This window comes from Bombina bombina, chromosome 1 (assembly GCF_027579735.1).
Source record: "Bombina bombina isolate aBomBom1 chromosome 1, aBomBom1.pri, whole genome shotgun sequence".
NCBI classification, from domain to species: domain Eukaryota; kingdom Metazoa; phylum Chordata; class Amphibia; order Anura; family Bombinatoridae; genus Bombina; species Bombina bombina.
Window position 1 is genome coordinate 443,451,562 of NC_069499.1, and position 18,713 is coordinate 443,470,274.

At 36.0% G+C, this 18,713-nt stretch overlaps 1 protein-coding gene across 1 annotated transcript in view; it reads left to right on the top strand.

The window, feature by feature from the left end:
- COL28A1 (collagen type XXVIII alpha 1 chain) overlaps nucleotides 1-18,713 on the top strand; it is a 124,490-nt gene that overhangs the window by 22,355 nt on the left and 83,422 nt on the right. The window contains exons 6-13 of the mRNA XM_053698402.1: nucleotides 7,358-7,411; nucleotides 8,971-9,015; nucleotides 11,349-11,375; nucleotides 11,490-11,534; nucleotides 13,325-13,369; nucleotides 14,845-14,898; nucleotides 15,691-15,759; nucleotides 17,735-17,803. Coding sequence (XP_053554377.1) covers nucleotides 7,358-7,411; nucleotides 8,971-9,015; nucleotides 11,349-11,375; nucleotides 11,490-11,534; nucleotides 13,325-13,369; nucleotides 14,845-14,898; nucleotides 15,691-15,759; nucleotides 17,735-17,803 — 408 coding nt within the window. The remainder of the gene's footprint in view (nucleotides 1-7,357; nucleotides 7,412-8,970; nucleotides 9,016-11,348; nucleotides 11,376-11,489; nucleotides 11,535-13,324; nucleotides 13,370-14,844; nucleotides 14,899-15,690; nucleotides 15,760-17,734; nucleotides 17,804-18,713) is intronic.

An 18,713-nucleotide genomic window follows, 5' to 3' on the forward strand; every position in this document is an offset into this window, starting at 1 on the left:
TTCATGGGTTGGTGGGAACTGTCCCATGTTTAAGCGGGTGAAAATCCCTTCCAGAGCTCTATTGTGGGTTATAAAAGATATATAGACGATTTTCTGTTTGCTTGGTCAGGGTCTGAAACATTGAGCACAGATTGTGTTGCATATTTTAATGACAATGTAGTAGGCTTACAATTCACCTCTACTTTAGACCAAGAAAAAAATCCTTATCTTGATGTTTTACTAATGGTAGTAACCAGTGAAGGAAGGATTATTACATCCCTTTATAGTAAACCTATAGCTTCTAATGCATTCCTTCATGCAGGGAGCTTTCATCCAAAGCATATGAGTTATGGGATAACAAGAGGTCAGTTTTTGCATCTAAGGCAAAACTGCTCAGAGGATATCTTCCTGCATGTACCACTACAGGGAAGACTTTTCAATCTACTTTTACACACAGACACTGCACAAACTGTAGGTCTGACTACATTATATACATGATCAGATGTACCAATTGTAATCAACAGTACGTTGGTTGCACCTTGTGTGTGGTGAGAGTATGCATTCATGAACATTTGAATGATATTGAACATGGCAATAGTGCAGCAGGTGCAGCAAAACATTTAATCTCCCATCATAATCAGACCACTAACTTCTTCTCTTGGATGGTGATAGAAAGGATACAAAAAAGATCTACAAGTAGAGATCTGCACAAAAAGGGTTGAATGTAGTCACAGATATCATTCATTTTTGGTAATGGTTTATAATTAACCATTGAAGCCCAAGATTGAATTAACATTGATCATGCTAATTATTACTCCTCTTTTCTCGGTAAAGGATATTGTGTAGCTATACCCCTTAGAAAATAATATATATTAAAATATTGATGCATTGATATGTCCATTATTGTGTTCAGCTAGTATTGAAATAGCTACAACGCTATTGCTTTCATTTCTAACCCTACAGAACAGCATTTTAGTATCAAGATTGATAAAACAGCATAGTAATTAAAATATGGAATGAATAACAGTGACATCTAATGGACATGTCCTAAAAAACTGTTTACATTTTCAGAACCTGTTTGCAGTACCTCTATATAGAGTGACTAACAGTGAAAAAAAAGTTTAAATGATTAAACACTTTTTGATATTAGTATGTAAGATAGTTACAGTAATATCAGGATTGCTAACAGATAGAAAAAAAAGCATAAGTTTAGTTATAAGAAACTCAATACTAATGATGATGTTTGAGGTTTTATATATACGTTGAAGACTCAAGTTGGTTGTAAGGATCCTGATTGGTCCAATAAAGGGACCACAGGAGCCAGTGAGGTGAAGGTCATATTGTCTATGAATAAGGCTAAGGCAAGCCAAAACGCATAAGACTGCCCACCTGCAGGTCTCATGTAGTGTTTTTACTGTTATATGGATTGTCATTATGAGAATTTTAAATTTTTAACGTTTACAAAAAAGATGACGTTTTTAATGAATACCCCTATCAAGTTTTGCAGTGATTATGGTTAAACACAAGGAACAAAATCTCAGTGGGGGCATCTTCCCCCCGATCCAGAAACCTATGATAAGCTCTATGTTGACTGCCTGTAGACTATGAGAAAGCAGTTAGCAAAGGCAGCACCAAATATTCTAGTTAGGTTTTTATAAAAGCACACACAAGGGGACATGGAAAAAGTCATGGTCAATATAGCGCTAGGATTTTTTGGGGTTAGATTTTCTTCAGGAAAATTTTAAAAAATTAAGCAGAACAAGACAGGGTTGCCCCTTTTCCTTGCTATTATATATCTTGTCTACTAATCTATATACAAAAATATAAGGCAACACAAGGATGTTAAGGATAATAAAATGAATAATCACATCTTACATTTGACATAGCTGTAGATATTATGGGTATTATAAGGTTAATCTAGCTCATGTATATGTGGGTTATCACTCAGTCAGAGAGTTTGCAAAATCTACATTATAAAGACATGTTGTTCTAAAGTGTGAGATTTTACTCACTTGAACATATCCTGAGATGAATGATTTTAGTCTATGATTAGGTGCCACATAAGTCTGTTTCTCCATGTCTTTTGTTGTTATTTTAAATGTTTATGTTTTAAAGTTTGGGGGGCTTTATATTTAACTGCTTTGGAGTGCATCCACATTTTTCTCCAAGATAAAAGGTTTGATGCACGATAATATTTTTTTCTTGCATCTTGATAATTATAGCTTTATCTTGAATAATAATGCATAAGTCCTTATTATTAAATAAATACATAAATTATTATCAAACAAGAAAAGAAGTCTGTTATTTTATAATTAGTAGATACTGAAGCTTCTATACAGTGTAATTACGTATCCCCTTAGACATTTATTGTTGTAGGCATACTTTGTAAAGCTGCCTCACAAGAAACAGTAAGTGCTGCCTCTGTTTTCTGCTGGCGGAAAGCCATGCATCATAAAACACTTGCATATTCAAACTATCCTCTAAGCATAAGTTCCCCACTTTTCCCCAGACTAATAAGGAATTGCAGAGGATGAGTAAGGAATTGGGCTTTATTCCATCCATATTGAGTGGACTAGAATATTTCTGGTTGGCCGGTGTACGTTCCCCACTGGTTGTTATACTATAGTGTTTTCCCACCTCTAAAAATAGATATCTGTGAAGTAAGAACATTTATTTTACAAAATGGCAGCCAACAGTTTGTACTATGCTACGTTGTGAGAAGGGAGTACGTTATTCCTGTGTTTATAGGTTATAAATATATTTCAACATAAATCTTTCAATTCAATCACAATGATTATGATAATAAAGTGGCACTAGAGTGTCTGTAAATAAAAAAAAAATATCATCAGGGTATATACGTTGTAACTTATTTGATATTTATAAAAAATAAAGCATAACATTTGAAATTTAGTATTAAAAATAAAATACAGAAGGTTCCTGTACTTGAATAAACAATGGAAACATAATTTCAACAATTATATGAATAAACATCTTTAAAAATATTTCAAAGGGTTTTTAGGATTTTTCTAAGTAACAAAATAAAGGCCTAGATTTGGAGTTCGGCGGTAGCCGTCAAAACCAGCGTTAGAGGCTCCTAACGCTGGTTTTGGGCGCCCGCTGGTATTTGGAGTCAGTGATTAAAGGGTCTAACGCTCACTTTTCAGCCGCGACTTTTCCATACCGCAGATCCCCCTACGCCCTTTTCAATGGGATCTTTCTAACGCTGGTATTTAGAGTCGTTTCTGAAGTGAGCGTTAGAGCTCTAACGACAAGATTCCAGCCGCCTGAAAATAGCAGGAGTTAAGAGCTTTCTGGCTAACGCCGGTTTATAAAGCTCTTAACTACTGTACCCTAAAGTACACTAACACCCATAAACTACCTATGTACCCCTAAACCGAGCTCCCCCCACATCGCCGCCACTCGATTAAAATTTTTAACCCCTAATCTGCCGACCGCCACCTACGTTATACTTATGTACCCCTAATCTGCTGCCCCTAACCCCGCCGACCCCTATATTATATTTCTTAACCCCTAACTTGCCCCCCACAACGTCGCCGCAAGCTACTTAAAATAATTAACCCCTAATCTTCCGACCGCAAATCGCCGCCACCTACGTTATCCCTATGTACCCCTAATCTGCTACCCCTAACACCGCCGACCCCTATATTATATTTATTAACCCCTAATCTGCCCCCCTCAACGTCGCCGACACCTGCCTACACTTATTAACCCCTAATCTGCCGAGCGGACCTGAGCGCTACTATAATAAAGTTATTAACCCCTAATCCGCCTCACTAACCCTATCATAAATAGTATTAACCCCTAATCTGCCCTCCCTAACATCGCCGACACCTAACTTCAATTATTAACCCCTAATCTGCCGACCGGAGCTCACCGCTATTCTAATAAATGTATTAACCCCTAAAGCTAAGTCTAACCCTAACACTAACACCCCCCTAAGTTAAATATAATTTTTATCTAACGAAATAAATTAACTCTTATTAAATAAATTATTCCTATTTAAAGCTAAATACTTACCTGTAAAATACATCCTAATATAGCTACAATATAAATTATAATTATATTATAGCTATTTTAGGATTAATATTTATTTTACAGGTAACTTTGTAATTATTTTAACCAGGTACAATAGCTATTAAATAGTTAAGAACTATTTAATAGTTACCTAGTTAAAATAATAACAAAATTACCTGTAAAATAAGTCCTAACCTAAGATATAATTAAACCTAACACTACCCTATCAATAAATTAATTAAATAAACTACCTACAATTACCTACAATTAACCTAACACTACACTATCAATAAATTAATTAAACACAATTCCTACAAATAAATACAATTAAATAAACTAGCTAAAGTACAAAAAATAAAAAAGATCTAAGTTACAGAAAATAAAAAAATATTTACAAACATAATAAAAATATTACAACAATTTTAAACTAATTACACCTACTCTAAGCCCCCTAATAAAATAACAAAGCCCCCCAAAATAAAAAATTCCCTACCCTATTCTAAATTAAAAAAGTTACAAGCTCTTTTACCTTACCAGCCCTGAACAGGGCCCTTTGCGGGGCATGCCCCAAGAATTTCAGCTCTTTTGCCTGTAAAAGAATAAATACAATACCCCCCCTCCCAACATTACAACCCACCACCCACATACCCCTAATCTAACCCAAACCCCCCTTAAATAAACCTAACACTAAGCCCCTGAAGATCTTCCTACCTTGTCTTCACCATACCAGGTTCACCGATCCGTCCTGAAGAGCTCCTCCGATGTCCTGATCCAAGCCCAAGCGGGGGCTGAAGAGGTCCATGATCCGGTCAAAGTCTTCATCCAAGCGGGGCAGAAGAGGATCTTCCATCCGATTGAAGTCATCATCCAGGCGGCATCTTCGATCTTCTTCCATCCGGAGCGAAGCGGCAGGATCCTGAAGACATCCAGCGCGGAAAATCCATCCGGACCGACGACTGAACGACGAATGACTGTTCCTTTAAGGGACGTCATCCAAGATGGCGTCCCTCGAATTCCGATTGGCTGATAGGATTCTATCAGCCAATCGGAATTAAGGTAGGAATTTTCTGATTGGCTGATGGAATCAGCCAATCAGAATCAAGTTCAATCCGATTGGCTGATCCAATCAGCCAATCAGATTGAGCTCGCATTCTATTGGCTGTTCCGATCAGCCAATAGAATGCGAGCTCAATCTGATTGGCTGATTGGATCGGCCAATCGGATTGAACTAGATTCTGATTGGCTGATTCCATCAGCCAATCAGAAAATTCCTACCTTAATTCCGATTGGCTGATAGAATCCTATCAGCCAATCGGAATTCGAGGGACGCCATCTTGGATGACGTCCCTTAAAGGAACAGTCATTCGTCGTTCAGTCGTCGGTCCGGATGGATGTTCCGCGCTGGATGTCTTCAGGATCCTGCCGCTTCGCTCCGGATGGAAGAAGATCGAAGATGCCGCCTGGATGATGACTTCAATCGGATGGAAGATCCTCTTCTGCCCCGCTTGGATGAAGACTTTGACCGGATCATGGACCTCTTCAGCCCCCGCTTGGGCTTGGATCAGGACATCGGAGGAGCTCTTCAGGACGGATCGGTGAACCTGGTATGGTGAAGACAAGGTAGGAAGATCTTCAGGGGCTTAGTGTTAGGTTTATTTAAGGGGGGTTTGGGTTAGATTAGGGGTATGTGGGTGGTGGGTTGTAATGTTGGGGGGGGTGTATTGTATGTTTTTTTTTTACAGGCAAAAGAGCTGAAATTCTTGGGGCATGCCCCGCAAAGGGCCCTGTTCAGGGCTGGTAAGGTAAAAGAGCTTGTAACTTTTTTTAATTTAGAATAGGGTAGGGAATTTTTTATTTTGGGGGGCTTTGTTATTTTATTAGGGGGCTTAGAGTAGGTGTAATTAGTTTAAAATTGTTGTAATATTTTTATTATGTTTGTAAATATTTTTTTATTTTCTGTAACTTAGATCTTTTTTATTTTTTGTACTTTAGCTAGTTTATTTAATTGTATTTATTTGTAGGAATTGTATTTAATTAATTTATTGATAGTGTAGTGTTAGGTTAATTGTAGGTAATTGTAGGTAGTTTATTTAATTAATTTATTGATAGGGTAGTGTTAGGTTTAATTATATCTTAGGTTAGGACTTATTTTACAGGTAATTTTGTTATTATTTTAACTAGGTAACTATTAAATAGTTCTTAACTATTTAATAGCTATTGTACCTGGTTAAAATAATTACAAAGTTACCTGTAAAATAAATATTAATCCTAAAATAGCTATAATATAATTATAATTTATATTGTAGCTATATTAGGATGTATTTTACAGGTAAGTATTTAGCTTTAAATAGGAATCATTTATTTAATAAGAGTTAATTTATTTCGTTAGATAAAAATTATATTTAACTTAGGGGGGTGTTAGTGTTAGGGTTAGACTTAGCTTTAGGGGTTAATACATTTATTAGAATAGCGGTGAGCTCCGGTCGGCAGATTAGGGGTTAATAATTGAAGTTAGGTGTCGGCGATGTTAGGGAGGGCAGATTAGGGGTTAATACTATTTATGATAGGGTTAGTGAGGCGGATTAGGGGTTAATAACTTTATTATAGTAGCGCTCAGGTCCGCTCGGCAGATTAGGGGTTAATAAGTGTAGGCAGGTGTCGGCGACGTTGAGGGGGGCAGATTAGGGGTTAATAAATATAATATAGGGGTCGGCGATGTTAGGGCAGCAGATTAGGGGTACATAGGGATAACGTAGGTTGCGGCGGTTTACGGAGCGGCAGATTAGGGGTTTAAAAAAATATGCAGGGGTCAGCGATAGCGGGGGCGGCAGATTAGGGGTTAATAAGTGTAAGGTTAGGGGTGTTTAGACTCGGGGTACATCTTAGAGTGTTAGGTGCAGACGTAGGAAGTGTTTCCCCATAGGAAACAATGGGGCTGCGTTAGGAGCTGAACGCTGCTTTTTTGCAGGTGTTAGGTTTTTTTTCAGCTCAAACAGCCCCATTGTTTCCTATGGGAGAATCGTGCACGAGCACGTTTTTGAGGCCGGCCGTGTCCGTAAGCAACTCTGGTATCGAGAGTTGCATTTGCGGTAAAAATGCTCTACGCTCCTTTTTTGGAGCCTAACGCAGCATTTGATTAAACTCTCGATACCAGAGTTAAATTTATGGTGCGGCCAGAAAAAAGCCCGCGGAGCGTTAGCAGCCCTTTTACCGCCGAACTCCAAATCTAGGCCATAATGTTTTTAGGCTAATTTTTCATATAAAATCATTTTCAAGATAATGTTATTCATTGAAAAATACATCATTCTTTATTCATTTAATTTTTATTTATTTTTTTCAACAGGGAAAGAAAGGTCGTCCAGGTGATGATGGTTCTCCTGGTCTGAAGGGTAGTAAGGTAACAAGGCACATTCATTTGTCAACTGCAAACTCATGCCTAGCTTGGCTCCCCCAAGTAAGGCAAGTGGTGGGTGGGGTATAGCTATTGAAAAACAATTGCAGCAAACACAATGTTAATTTGTTTTAAAATATTTAGACTTGGCTGAGATATTATATTATAGCAAAACAACAGAAGTTTTTACTGCACCTTGTTTGGTTAGTCCCAGAATTGCACAGCTTCACTTGAACGTTCTCTTATGCAACAACTCTACATAGTTAGATCAGAAAACAAGGTTGTTGTTTTTTTGTTGTTGTTTTTTTTGTTGAGGGGGGGGGTTCACTCAAATAAAATAGATTAATAACCATAATTATTTTATTATACAGCCAGTATAAATTACATTATGTAAAGTCTCAGGGAAACATTTTCCCTTTGACTGCTCTTTTCTCTGACAAAGGAGCTGTTTTCTATTTCTAAAAAGTTTTCTATGTTAATGTGTTCTGGTTGTATATTTAATTAAATATGGATTATTACCCTTCTTTCTTTGTCTTTACTTTCAATTGTATTTATGCCAATGATGTAGATATATAAAACTATTATTCACAATGCAATATTAAAGGGACATGAAACCCCAAAATTTTTACTTCATGATTTTAGATAGAGCATACAATCTTAAGCACCTTTCTAATTTACTTCTTTTATCAAAAGTTCTTCATTATCTTGATATCCTTTATAAAATGAGCAGCAATATACTACTGAGAGTTAGCTGAACACATCAGGTGAGCCAATGACAAAAAGCATTTACGCACGGCCACCAATTAGCAGCTGGCTCCCAGGAGTACTATGCTGCTCCTGAATCTACCTATGTATGCTTTTCAACAAAGGATACCAACAGAACAAAACAAATTAAATAGCAGAATTAAATTGGAAAGTTGTTTAAAATTGCATGCTCTATCTCAGTCTAAATTGACTTTACATTCCCTTTAATTTAATTAATTTATTAAAAATAATAATTTGACATATGCAAAGATAATATAATATACATTTTAAAAACAGAGCTATAAAAATGGAAGTCTTCGTATCCCTCCTCCAATATTTGCAGTTTCACTTTTCATGCTATATGACATCATAATGAATTCAATACACTAATCCCTATGTATCACATTAGAGGTCTCTACATCGTTTTCTTTTTATGTTAAATACATTTCCCAAAGTCCGTCCATCCATCACAATTAACCCTATCTAATCTCAATAATAAAAAAAAATCATCTGCTCACCACCTCTACTAAACTTAACTGTAATCCCACCCCATCATAATCTAATGGCTGACCCAACCTCTAACACAACACCAAAACAACTACTCTATCCCCCTTAAACCTAGTTCCTAATCCCCCTCTAATTGCACAAATTGATGTCTTACTGCGCAATAATATCAATACCGTGCTAATTCCTAACCCTCACCCTATGTCTTTCTGTGCAATAATATCAATACCATGCTAATTCCTAACCCTCACCCTATGTCTTTCTGTGCAAAAATATCAATTCCATGCTAATAATAATATATAATGTGTTGAATTTAGGGTGAATCTGGACTAAACGGTATTCCTGGAAGAGATGGAGCAGAGGTATGTTAGCAACTAAAAACAATACCTTCATTTCATATAAGCTCTGAGATATAACATCTAGGATATCTTTTTTTTTCATTGATGTGGTGGTCTTATGCCTGGGTGTCATGCTGGGAAGTATTGTATTGGGGGGACTAAGGTATCAGGATTGGGGTAATATCATGGTGTTGAGAGTTAAGTGTTAATTAAGGGTGATTGTTATTTAGTTGGAATGTTAATTAATGGAGAAGTTTGTTATGGTATCTCTTGTGTATAGAAGAATCAGTAGGGTGATGTGGGTGTGGTTTTGCTGTTTATTTGTTGGTGAAAGAAGCACCATAAAATGTTGTGGCTTAATGTGCACTGAGAGAAACACACATATTAAGGTTTCATTCACTGGGGAGAAGCATGTTTAATGTTGCAGTTTGGTGGTAAGATATCTTGAGTTAATCCAGTGTGGGAGGTACAAGTAATTTGCATTTGGGTTGAACAGAATCACTTGTAGTAGTAGTTTCAGAGGTTAACAGTTAATTGAGATGGAGAGATTGTGGTTAATGCATTTTGGTGGGCAAAGTGGAAGTGGGCTTGCAGGATTTAATAATTAACCAATATAAAGGCAATGCAAATTGACAATCATAGGTATATTATATGGGTACCAGTGTTAATACACCACATACTTTGTGATAAATCTGAATGGAATAATACAGGGAGAGCAGAATTATTAGGCAAGTTGTATTTTTGAGGATTAATTTTATTATTGAAGAACAGCCATGTTCTCAATGAACCCAAAAAACTCATTAATATCAAAGCTGAATATTTTTGGAAGTAGTTTTTAGTTTGTTTTTAGTTTCAGCTATTTTAGGGGGATATCTGTGTGTGCAGGTGACTATTACTGTGCATAATTATTAGGCAACTTAACAAAAAACAAATATATACCCATTTCAATTATTTATTTTTACCAGTGAAACCAATATAACATCTCAACATTCACAAATATACATTTCTGACATTCAAAAACAAAACAAAAACAAATCAGTGACCAATATAGCCACCTTTCTTTGCAAGGACACTCAAAAGCCTGCCATCCATGGATTCTGTCAGTGTTTTGATCTGTTCACCATCAACATTGCGAGCAGCAGCAACCACAGCCTCCCAGACACTGTTCAGAGAGGTGTACTGTTTTCCCTCCTTGTAAATCTCACATTTGCTGATGGACCACAGGTTCTCAATGGGGTTCAGATCAGGTGAACAAGGAGGCCATGTCATTAGATTTTCTTCTTTTATACCCTTTCTTGCCAGCCACGCTGTGGAGTACTTGGACGAGTGTGATGGAGCATTGTCCTGCATGAAAATCATGTTTTTCTTGAAGGATGCAGACTTCTTCCTGTACCACTGTTTGAAGAAGGTGTCTTCCAGAAACTGGCAGTAGGACTGGGAGTTGAGCTTGACTCCATCCTCAACCCGAAAAGGCCCCACAAGCTCATCTTTGATGATACCAGCCCAAACCAGTACTCCACCTCCACCTTGCTGGCGTCTGAGTCGGACTGGAGCTCTCTGCCCTTTACCAATCCAGCCACGGGCCCATCCATCTGGCCCATCAAGACTCACTCTCATTTCATCAGTCCATAAAACCTTAGAAAAATCAGTCTTGAGATATTTCTTGGCCCAGTCTTGATGTTTCAGCTTGTGTGTCTTGTTCAGTGGTGGTCGTCTTTCAGCCTTTCTTACCTTGGCCATGTCTCTGAGTATTGCACACCTTGTGCTTTTGGGCACTCCAGTGATGTTGCAGCTCTGAAATATGGCCAAACTGGTGGCAAATGGCATCTTGGCAGCTGCACGCTTGACTTTTCTCAGTTCATGGGCAGTTATTTTGCGCCTTGGTTTTTCCACACGCTTCTTGCGACACTGTTGACTATTTTGAATGAAACGCTTGATTGTTCGATGATCACGCTTCAGAAGCTTTGCAATTTTAAGAGTGCTGCATCCCTCTGCAAGATATCTCACTATTTTTTACTTTTCTGAGCCTGTCAAGTCCTTCTTTTGACCCATTTTGCCAAAGGAAAGGAAGTTGCCTAATAATTATGCACACCTGATATAGGGTGTTGATGTCATTAGACCACACCCCTTCTCATTACAGAGATGCACATCACCTAATATGCTTAATTGGTAGTAGGCTTTCGAGCCTATACAGCTTGGAGTAAGACAACATGCATAAAGAGGATGATGTGGTCAAAATACTAATTTGCCTAATAATTCTGCACTCCCTGTATAGGATGAGGACATTTTTAGCTTTTTTTTACTTTAATAACAACAAAAATACTATATTATTTTTTTAATTGTTTTTATCTTTATAGGGTAAACCTGGGTACAAAGGAGAGCAGGTAAGTCTTTTAGTATACAAATATTCTAAATTCACCCAATTTAGTGCAACTTTTTCTTTAACTAACTTTAAGGAAATGTATTACAATATATCTTTTTAACTGGCTTTCTTTTAGGGAGAGCGCGGAGAGTGCGGAATTCCTGGTATCAAAGGAGACAGAGTATGTATCTAAATCAGTCATGCCAGAAATATTCCCCAATGCGTTAAAATGAATTTATTTATACTATAATACAATATGGTTCTCTTTCCTTAAAATATCCATTTATAGTGGCTTAGGCATCTGAGGTGTAGTAGAGTTAATTTTCCAAATCTTCAGTGAAAGTTAGGAATTAAAACTAATGACATATACAATGAAAAGTGCAGATATGTAAAGCACAGATTATGTGAAATTGTGGCACCTGTAGATTACAGTGGTGATAGTAGTACATACTACAAACATTAGCTCTCAAATGTGTCTGTGAAGAGCAGCATACAAATAATAGAGTGAAGAAGTAAAGGGCATCCACACAGGTTCCTCTGTATGTTAAAATTTAAATGGTTTCTTCTTTTATGGTCAATATGCACAATGGAAACTTTCAAATCAAGATCACTGCAAGAAGTTCATGGGATAGATGCAATATTATATCTCCTATGTAAGTCAATCATTTTCCCTTCTAGAAAATGTATAGGTCAATGGTTTACCCTGGGTTCCTAATCTTTATAAGTGATAAAGAGATGTCACTTAAATATATAATGAATATAATAATGATAGAAAAAAAACTTATAGTAGCTATTTTTGCTAAACCCAGTTATTTTTTACATAAATACATCTGCCACTGCATGCTACTTTATGGTAATTTGCTCCACAGTAGTCAGAAGTATGACATGGTGACCCTTATTAATGTAGGTGGTGACCATAAAATAAAATCATTTTTGTTCCCCTGCAAGATTTTGAATATTTATTGCATACAGAGCTAGCTCATCTCATTTGATGCACACTTCACATCAACTTGAAATATTTGAAAGTGTCATGGCAGATCTTGCACTATCGAGTTTCATCTTTGCTTAGTTCTCTTGCATGTTCCAGCACATTTATATGTGGTTTTGACCATTTGCTCAGCACTACCAATCTAGCATGAACCTTCATTGAATTAAAATATGTTTATTATTAGAATTACATCCAACATCTCCCGGAAAAGGTCACAATGGAAGAATGAGAGAGATAGAGAGAGGAGGAGAGAGTGAATAAAAAAATAGATATGCATGATGGACTTTACAATTGCCAAAGGATGAACCGACATTTTCTAAAACTTTCATAATTTAGATAAAGCATACAATTTTAAACCATTTTCCAAAGTAGTTTTGTTCTTTAATTTGCTTATCTCGGTACTCTCAAGATCAGCATTGCACTACTGGGAGCTAGCTGCTGAATGATGGCTACAGATATATGTCTCTTGCCATTGGCTTACCAAGTTGTTTAACATTGTATGCTTTATCTGAATTTTTAATGAATGAGTTTCATTTCCCTTTAATTCATTAGAAAATGATATAAAAAAAAAAAAGTTTTATTCCATTCGGATTTTTTTCTTAGTCTGCTTCATAAATTGATTCAAGGATCCAGTTACACTATATCTGGAAACAAATGATTGCACTATTGTTGCTATTATTTTACATTAAACATTAAAACACAACTTAATTTTTAGTATCAAAAATAGACAATACCCAGTTTAAGCAAATTGCAGCAAAATGTATCAGTTATATTGTTTTAAAATGTAATACGTGATCTTATAATTGCTATTAAATCACTAGACAATTCAATAGGGCAATTGTCTATATGTGAAATATGGTTAAATGCCCCTAAAGCAATAACTATTATGTGGTTAAACTGAACAAGTGAAAAGCACAGTATTTATTCTAAGGAAATGTGATAAATACAGGTGGAAGTTACAACAGATTTGTATTATGTTTTAGGGTCCTGAAGGCCCAACAGGCCCCAGAGGATTGCGAGGCATTCAGGTGAGGGAAACAATGTCCCACTCTGCTTAATGTCAACTACCTTCATCTCTCTTGTCCTGAGTGTTTCTCCAGGTATTTCTTTACAATAGCTCATCGCTCTCACTCACACACACTTCTATGTGGCTTGTTATTTCTCCTATGTTGTTTCCATCATTGCCATAAATATCTCCTATTTCATTGGTTTCATTACTTACTTATAAGCCCCTCCCACAACCACACCTGACTATTCTTTGTTTTCCCCTAATGATCTCTGTTTGCAAACATTCTAGCTCTATCAGATGTTTCTATTTTGTTCCTTCTTGGTCACTCTGCTCCTCATTATGTGCTTCTCTTTTTGTTGTTATAATCCCTAGTGCTGGCTATCTCCATCTTGTTCTATTTAGCACTTGCTACTATTTGTAGAAAGTATATCATGTACTGCTGTATTTCATGTGTTTTATGCAAGTAGCAGAAGAGCTAAATATTTCTCCCGGGATTTTGCTGGGGTCATCCCATTTAATCAGAAACATGATTTTATTTTAAAGGGTTTCTGACATTTTCTCTGCAACTGCTCATTAGATACTTCTCGTTAAAATCATCCTTGAGCACTTGAAATCCCAGTCGCATTTGAATGGCGCAACTTCATTCTACACAAACTTTAATTTACTTTTAAACTGTGCAAATTTAAAGGGCCATTTTATTCAAAAAATTACATGCTCTAATTTGTTAGTCCCAAGCAGTACTTTAACTATGTGTTTAACCCCATTTGCTAGGTTAAGCAGGTAGAGGTGCAGGGAAGCTAGACTTAAAATGGCATGCTCTAACAAATGAAACCGTGTCATTTTTCGCCTAGAATGCCCCTTTAAATAAATACAAAATTAAATCTGAATGAAAGCATAACAGATTTTCTTGTTACATTGATTTTGGAATTAAATAATTCAGGTGTTGATGGGTCTAATTGTTTGCAGAAAAGGAAGATACACAACAGTTGAATTAAATTCCATGTTTTTTTGGTTTTTTTTAAAGCAGACTCTAATGGACTAGGATGGGGTTCATCAGTTATAAATAGTAATCCCAACATTAATAATATATAACAGTTTATAGGACCTATTTATTAAGCTGCGAAAGAAGCTTCGGGCCCCAGCGTTTCAGGCTCACTCAAATAAGCCTGAAACGCTAGTTAAGTAGCAGCGCTCTAACCTCTACGCCACCTAAAATGTAGCGGAGTGAAATGATCCCAATCTAATCGGGATGATTGACAGTCCCTGGCCACGCGCAAGCAGGGGGCATCCTTGCACAAGCAGTGGCTTAGCAGTGTTTAGCAAGGCCAGGCGGACAGGTTGGCGGTAGTGAACCTTGTCCGTTTGGCCATTAATAAATGGAGCCCTGTAAATGATATCCCTTTTGAAGAGTTAATATTAAAGTTAATACTTTTACTATTATTTATTATCATTTACTCAAACACTCAAACATGTGTATGTGTAATTTTAACACAGGGAATTCAGGGTCCACCCGGAGATCAAGGGCCAGAAGGACTGCAAGGACCAAAGGTATGTGAAACTGACATTCATGCATATATCCTAACAAATAGGAGTTTATTCTTGGATGCATCACATGTAGGAATTTACTCAAACAAAGCTTAATTTACAAAATATTAAAACTATTCTATACATATAATTACTGAATTATTGTCCATATTTATATTTACATTCAAATTTACATATAGTTTAAAAGCTATAATATATATATATATATACACTTGACATAATATAAAAGCCTTATTTTGAGGACATTTTAGCATTCAAGAAGCAAGGTTTTTACTTAGAGGGACAGTGTACACCAATTGTCATATAACTGCATGTAATAGGCACTACTATAAAGAATAATATGCACAGATACTGATATACATTTTTTAAAAAACTTACTTATAAGCTCCCAGTTTAGCTCTGTTGAAAAGTTTAGCTGGAACACCCACTGAAAGTGGTTGCATAGCAAAAAGAACAGGCACTCCCCCTTCCTCTGCATATGAAAAGACCCTTTACACAAACAGGAGCAAGCTGGAGTAGGTAGACAACAGTATTCTCCTAAAACTTTTGGGCTTGGTTAGGAGTCTGAAAATCTGTGCAATGTTATTTAAAAATAAGCAAAACTATACATTTTTACAAAAACACTCCCAAATGACCTATATAAATGGATCATCTACAAAACATGTATGCAAAGAAAAATCTAGTGTATAATGTCCCTTTAAGACATCACTAATCCCCTCAACCAGACAGAGCTACTGAAACATCTTTATTTTAGTATCTAATTACTTAAAATACTAACAGAACTTTTAATTACAGGGTGATAGAGGTATTACTGGACTTCCTGGACTTCCAGGAGAAACAGGCATAGGACTGCCAGGTTCCAAGGTAAATTTACTGTTCATATTTGTGGATTTATTAAAAAATATATTTTAAGGATGGTGGAAAGCTGGAGTTTTAAATTATATTACAGTTCATTTTTATGTCTTCTCCCTTGTTTTTATAGGGTTTTATAACTTTATATAAAAACTAACAAAATCATGGGTATCCGTATAAGATTCCATATTGGAAGGTTTATAAGAGTACAAAAGGCTTGTTCTGAATCTTAGAAAAGTTTTGTAATTATACACTAAGGGCTAGATTACAAGTGGAGCTCTAAATAGCGCTCCAAAAATTAACCAGAGATTGGATCTCTAGTTAATTTTCTAAAACAGTAGTATTTTTTTAATAAAAAAAACAACTGCACTAGACAGTTTTGGGGTTTTAAAATTGATGGGAGTGGGGTGTTAGGAAAAAAAAGGCACTACATAGCAGTCTATGGGAACTGTGTGTCCCCTGTAAATATATATGTATATGACTATACACATACATATTTATGTGTTAATATGAGTATATACACATATTAACACATAAATATATATTTATATAGTCATAGACATATATATTTACAAACTGCTGCCCATCACTGCACTACTTACCCCCTGCGCTGCGTGAGTTCTCATGCCGTATGTCACAGAATGAGAACAAGGCTGCCATTTGAGCCTATGAAAGCGCACTCTCGTGATCAGAATGCTTTCCAGCAATGTGAACGCAAGCTCGCCTTTGCATTGCTTTCAATTTTCAATACCAGCACACATTAGCGTGCGCTGGTATTACTAAGTGAAGTGCTAATGTCGCTTTCAAGAAAGCGATATTTAGCATTCCACTTATAATCTGGCCCTAATTCTATAAGTAGCTTGTAACTGATTGATTGATTGATTAATTAATTAATTAATTAACAAAATAAAAAACAAAAATGCTACTGGTGTATGGTGATGCTCTGGGGAAATTCATTTTACCTAAATATAATGAAAAAGGTATTAAAAGGATTCTACTATGTAAAATTTTAACATAAGAAAGTTGAAGTGTTTTACTTAGAGATAATAAAAAAATAGATGATGTTAATTTGTTTTCTAGAGTTTTATATATAGTCACTAGATCACTGGTTTTCAATCCTGCCCTCAGGCCTCCCCAACAGGCCAGGTTTTCAGAATTACCTTGGATGAGAGCAGGTAAAATAACAATGTTTACTAATTAACTGATTATTTTCACCTGTTAGGGAGGCCTGAGGAGAGGTTTAAAAACCAGTGCACTAGATCAAGAAAATGATGTGTTTGTGTCTAATGACTGGCACCACATAATTGTGATGTAACATCAGCTGAACCTCTATAGGATTTACATCACAATGGACTAAATCCTTTGCAACCCGCTAATATAGAACCACACAAAAAAGTACAGTCACTAATAGTTTTGTTGCAGCTCCATTTAAGTGAACAGATAATGTTAAAGTCACAGGAAAGTAGCTATGGTTCCATACTTGTTTGTCAGTAAAATGTAATAGGTCCTTATGGGAAAGCATACAGTACTGTATAGTGACTTGTAATGGAGGTTTGGCTTTATGTCAGATTCTGTTGCTTAGCAACATTACATCAGTTGCTACAAAAGGACCAGACTCATTGAGGTGGCCTGAGAACATTTTTGTGATAATATATAATATAAATAATTAAACATTTTGTATCATTCTTCATTTATTTTAAACACAAATGCTTAGTAAATATATTTGCATGTATTTTTTTTATAAACAAATTAATTGATATTAACATGCATCTATATATACTCAATCATCGAACATATATGAATACATATTTTATGGTTATATAATTATATTGTATTTGTGTGTATGTACTGTATGTATATATATATATATATATATATATATATATATATATATATATATATATATAGTACATATACAGTATTTACTGCCACCAATTTATCTTGCTTTCTGGGAAGATTACATGATAACAGATATATCTCTTTGAAGGGTGATATTGGATTGCAAGGAAGACCAGGTCCTAATGGCCCACCTGGCATTGGGGAGCCTGGACCAGCAGTAAGTATTTTATTTTATTCATGTTGTTAAATTATTGTCATTGTGTTATTTTGTGCATTCATTAAAAGAAAGCTTTTCTATCTTTAGTGTAGCGATAGTAAAATGCTTTGATTTGTAGTTAATTGTAGTGAATCCATACCAGTGGGAAGATGTTAACTGCAAAATGTTGCCATTTGAAATAACACTTTCTTGCAGGCTGCATAGACACGTTTTTCATTACATGCTGAGCCATAGCTTGTATCCAGGAGCAGCAGAGTAAAAGCAGCTACACAGGCTGGGAGATTGTAAATCTATTTGCCCTTATTGATGCTGCTAGATAAATGCTTGTGTCAGCAGTGCCTGACGATTCTCCTCTGCTCCTTTATGCCAACTTTGCATCAACACCACAAGCTTGCCATATCTGTGCCAGACTAGTGAACTGTAAGACAGCAACAGTTTAAATGAAACATAGTAACATACATAGTAACACAGTATATGAGGCTGGTGCTGAAAGAAGACAGAAGTCTATTGAGTTCAACCTATACAGGTCCTACCCGATTTTCAATAAAGAAGCTGCCATTTAAATGCCGATTATTACAATTAGAAAGCCAACCCATTTAACACAAACAGTCATAACCCTGAATTATATTTTTACCAAAAAATGTATCTAAGCAATTATTAAATGTATCCACGGTAGTGGCATTCACTATCTCCTTAGCCAAGGAGTTCCACTTCCTCTTACAGTGAAAAAAATATTTATGTTGCTGGAGATTTGATCTCCTTTCCTAGCCTTAAAGTGTGACCTTTTGTCCTTAACAATTGCCTTGGAATAAACAGTGTTACCACAAACTCTGTATATGGCCCTTAAATATATTTGTATCAAGTAATCATATCACTTCTCAAGCACCTTTTTTCAAGAACAAACAGACAA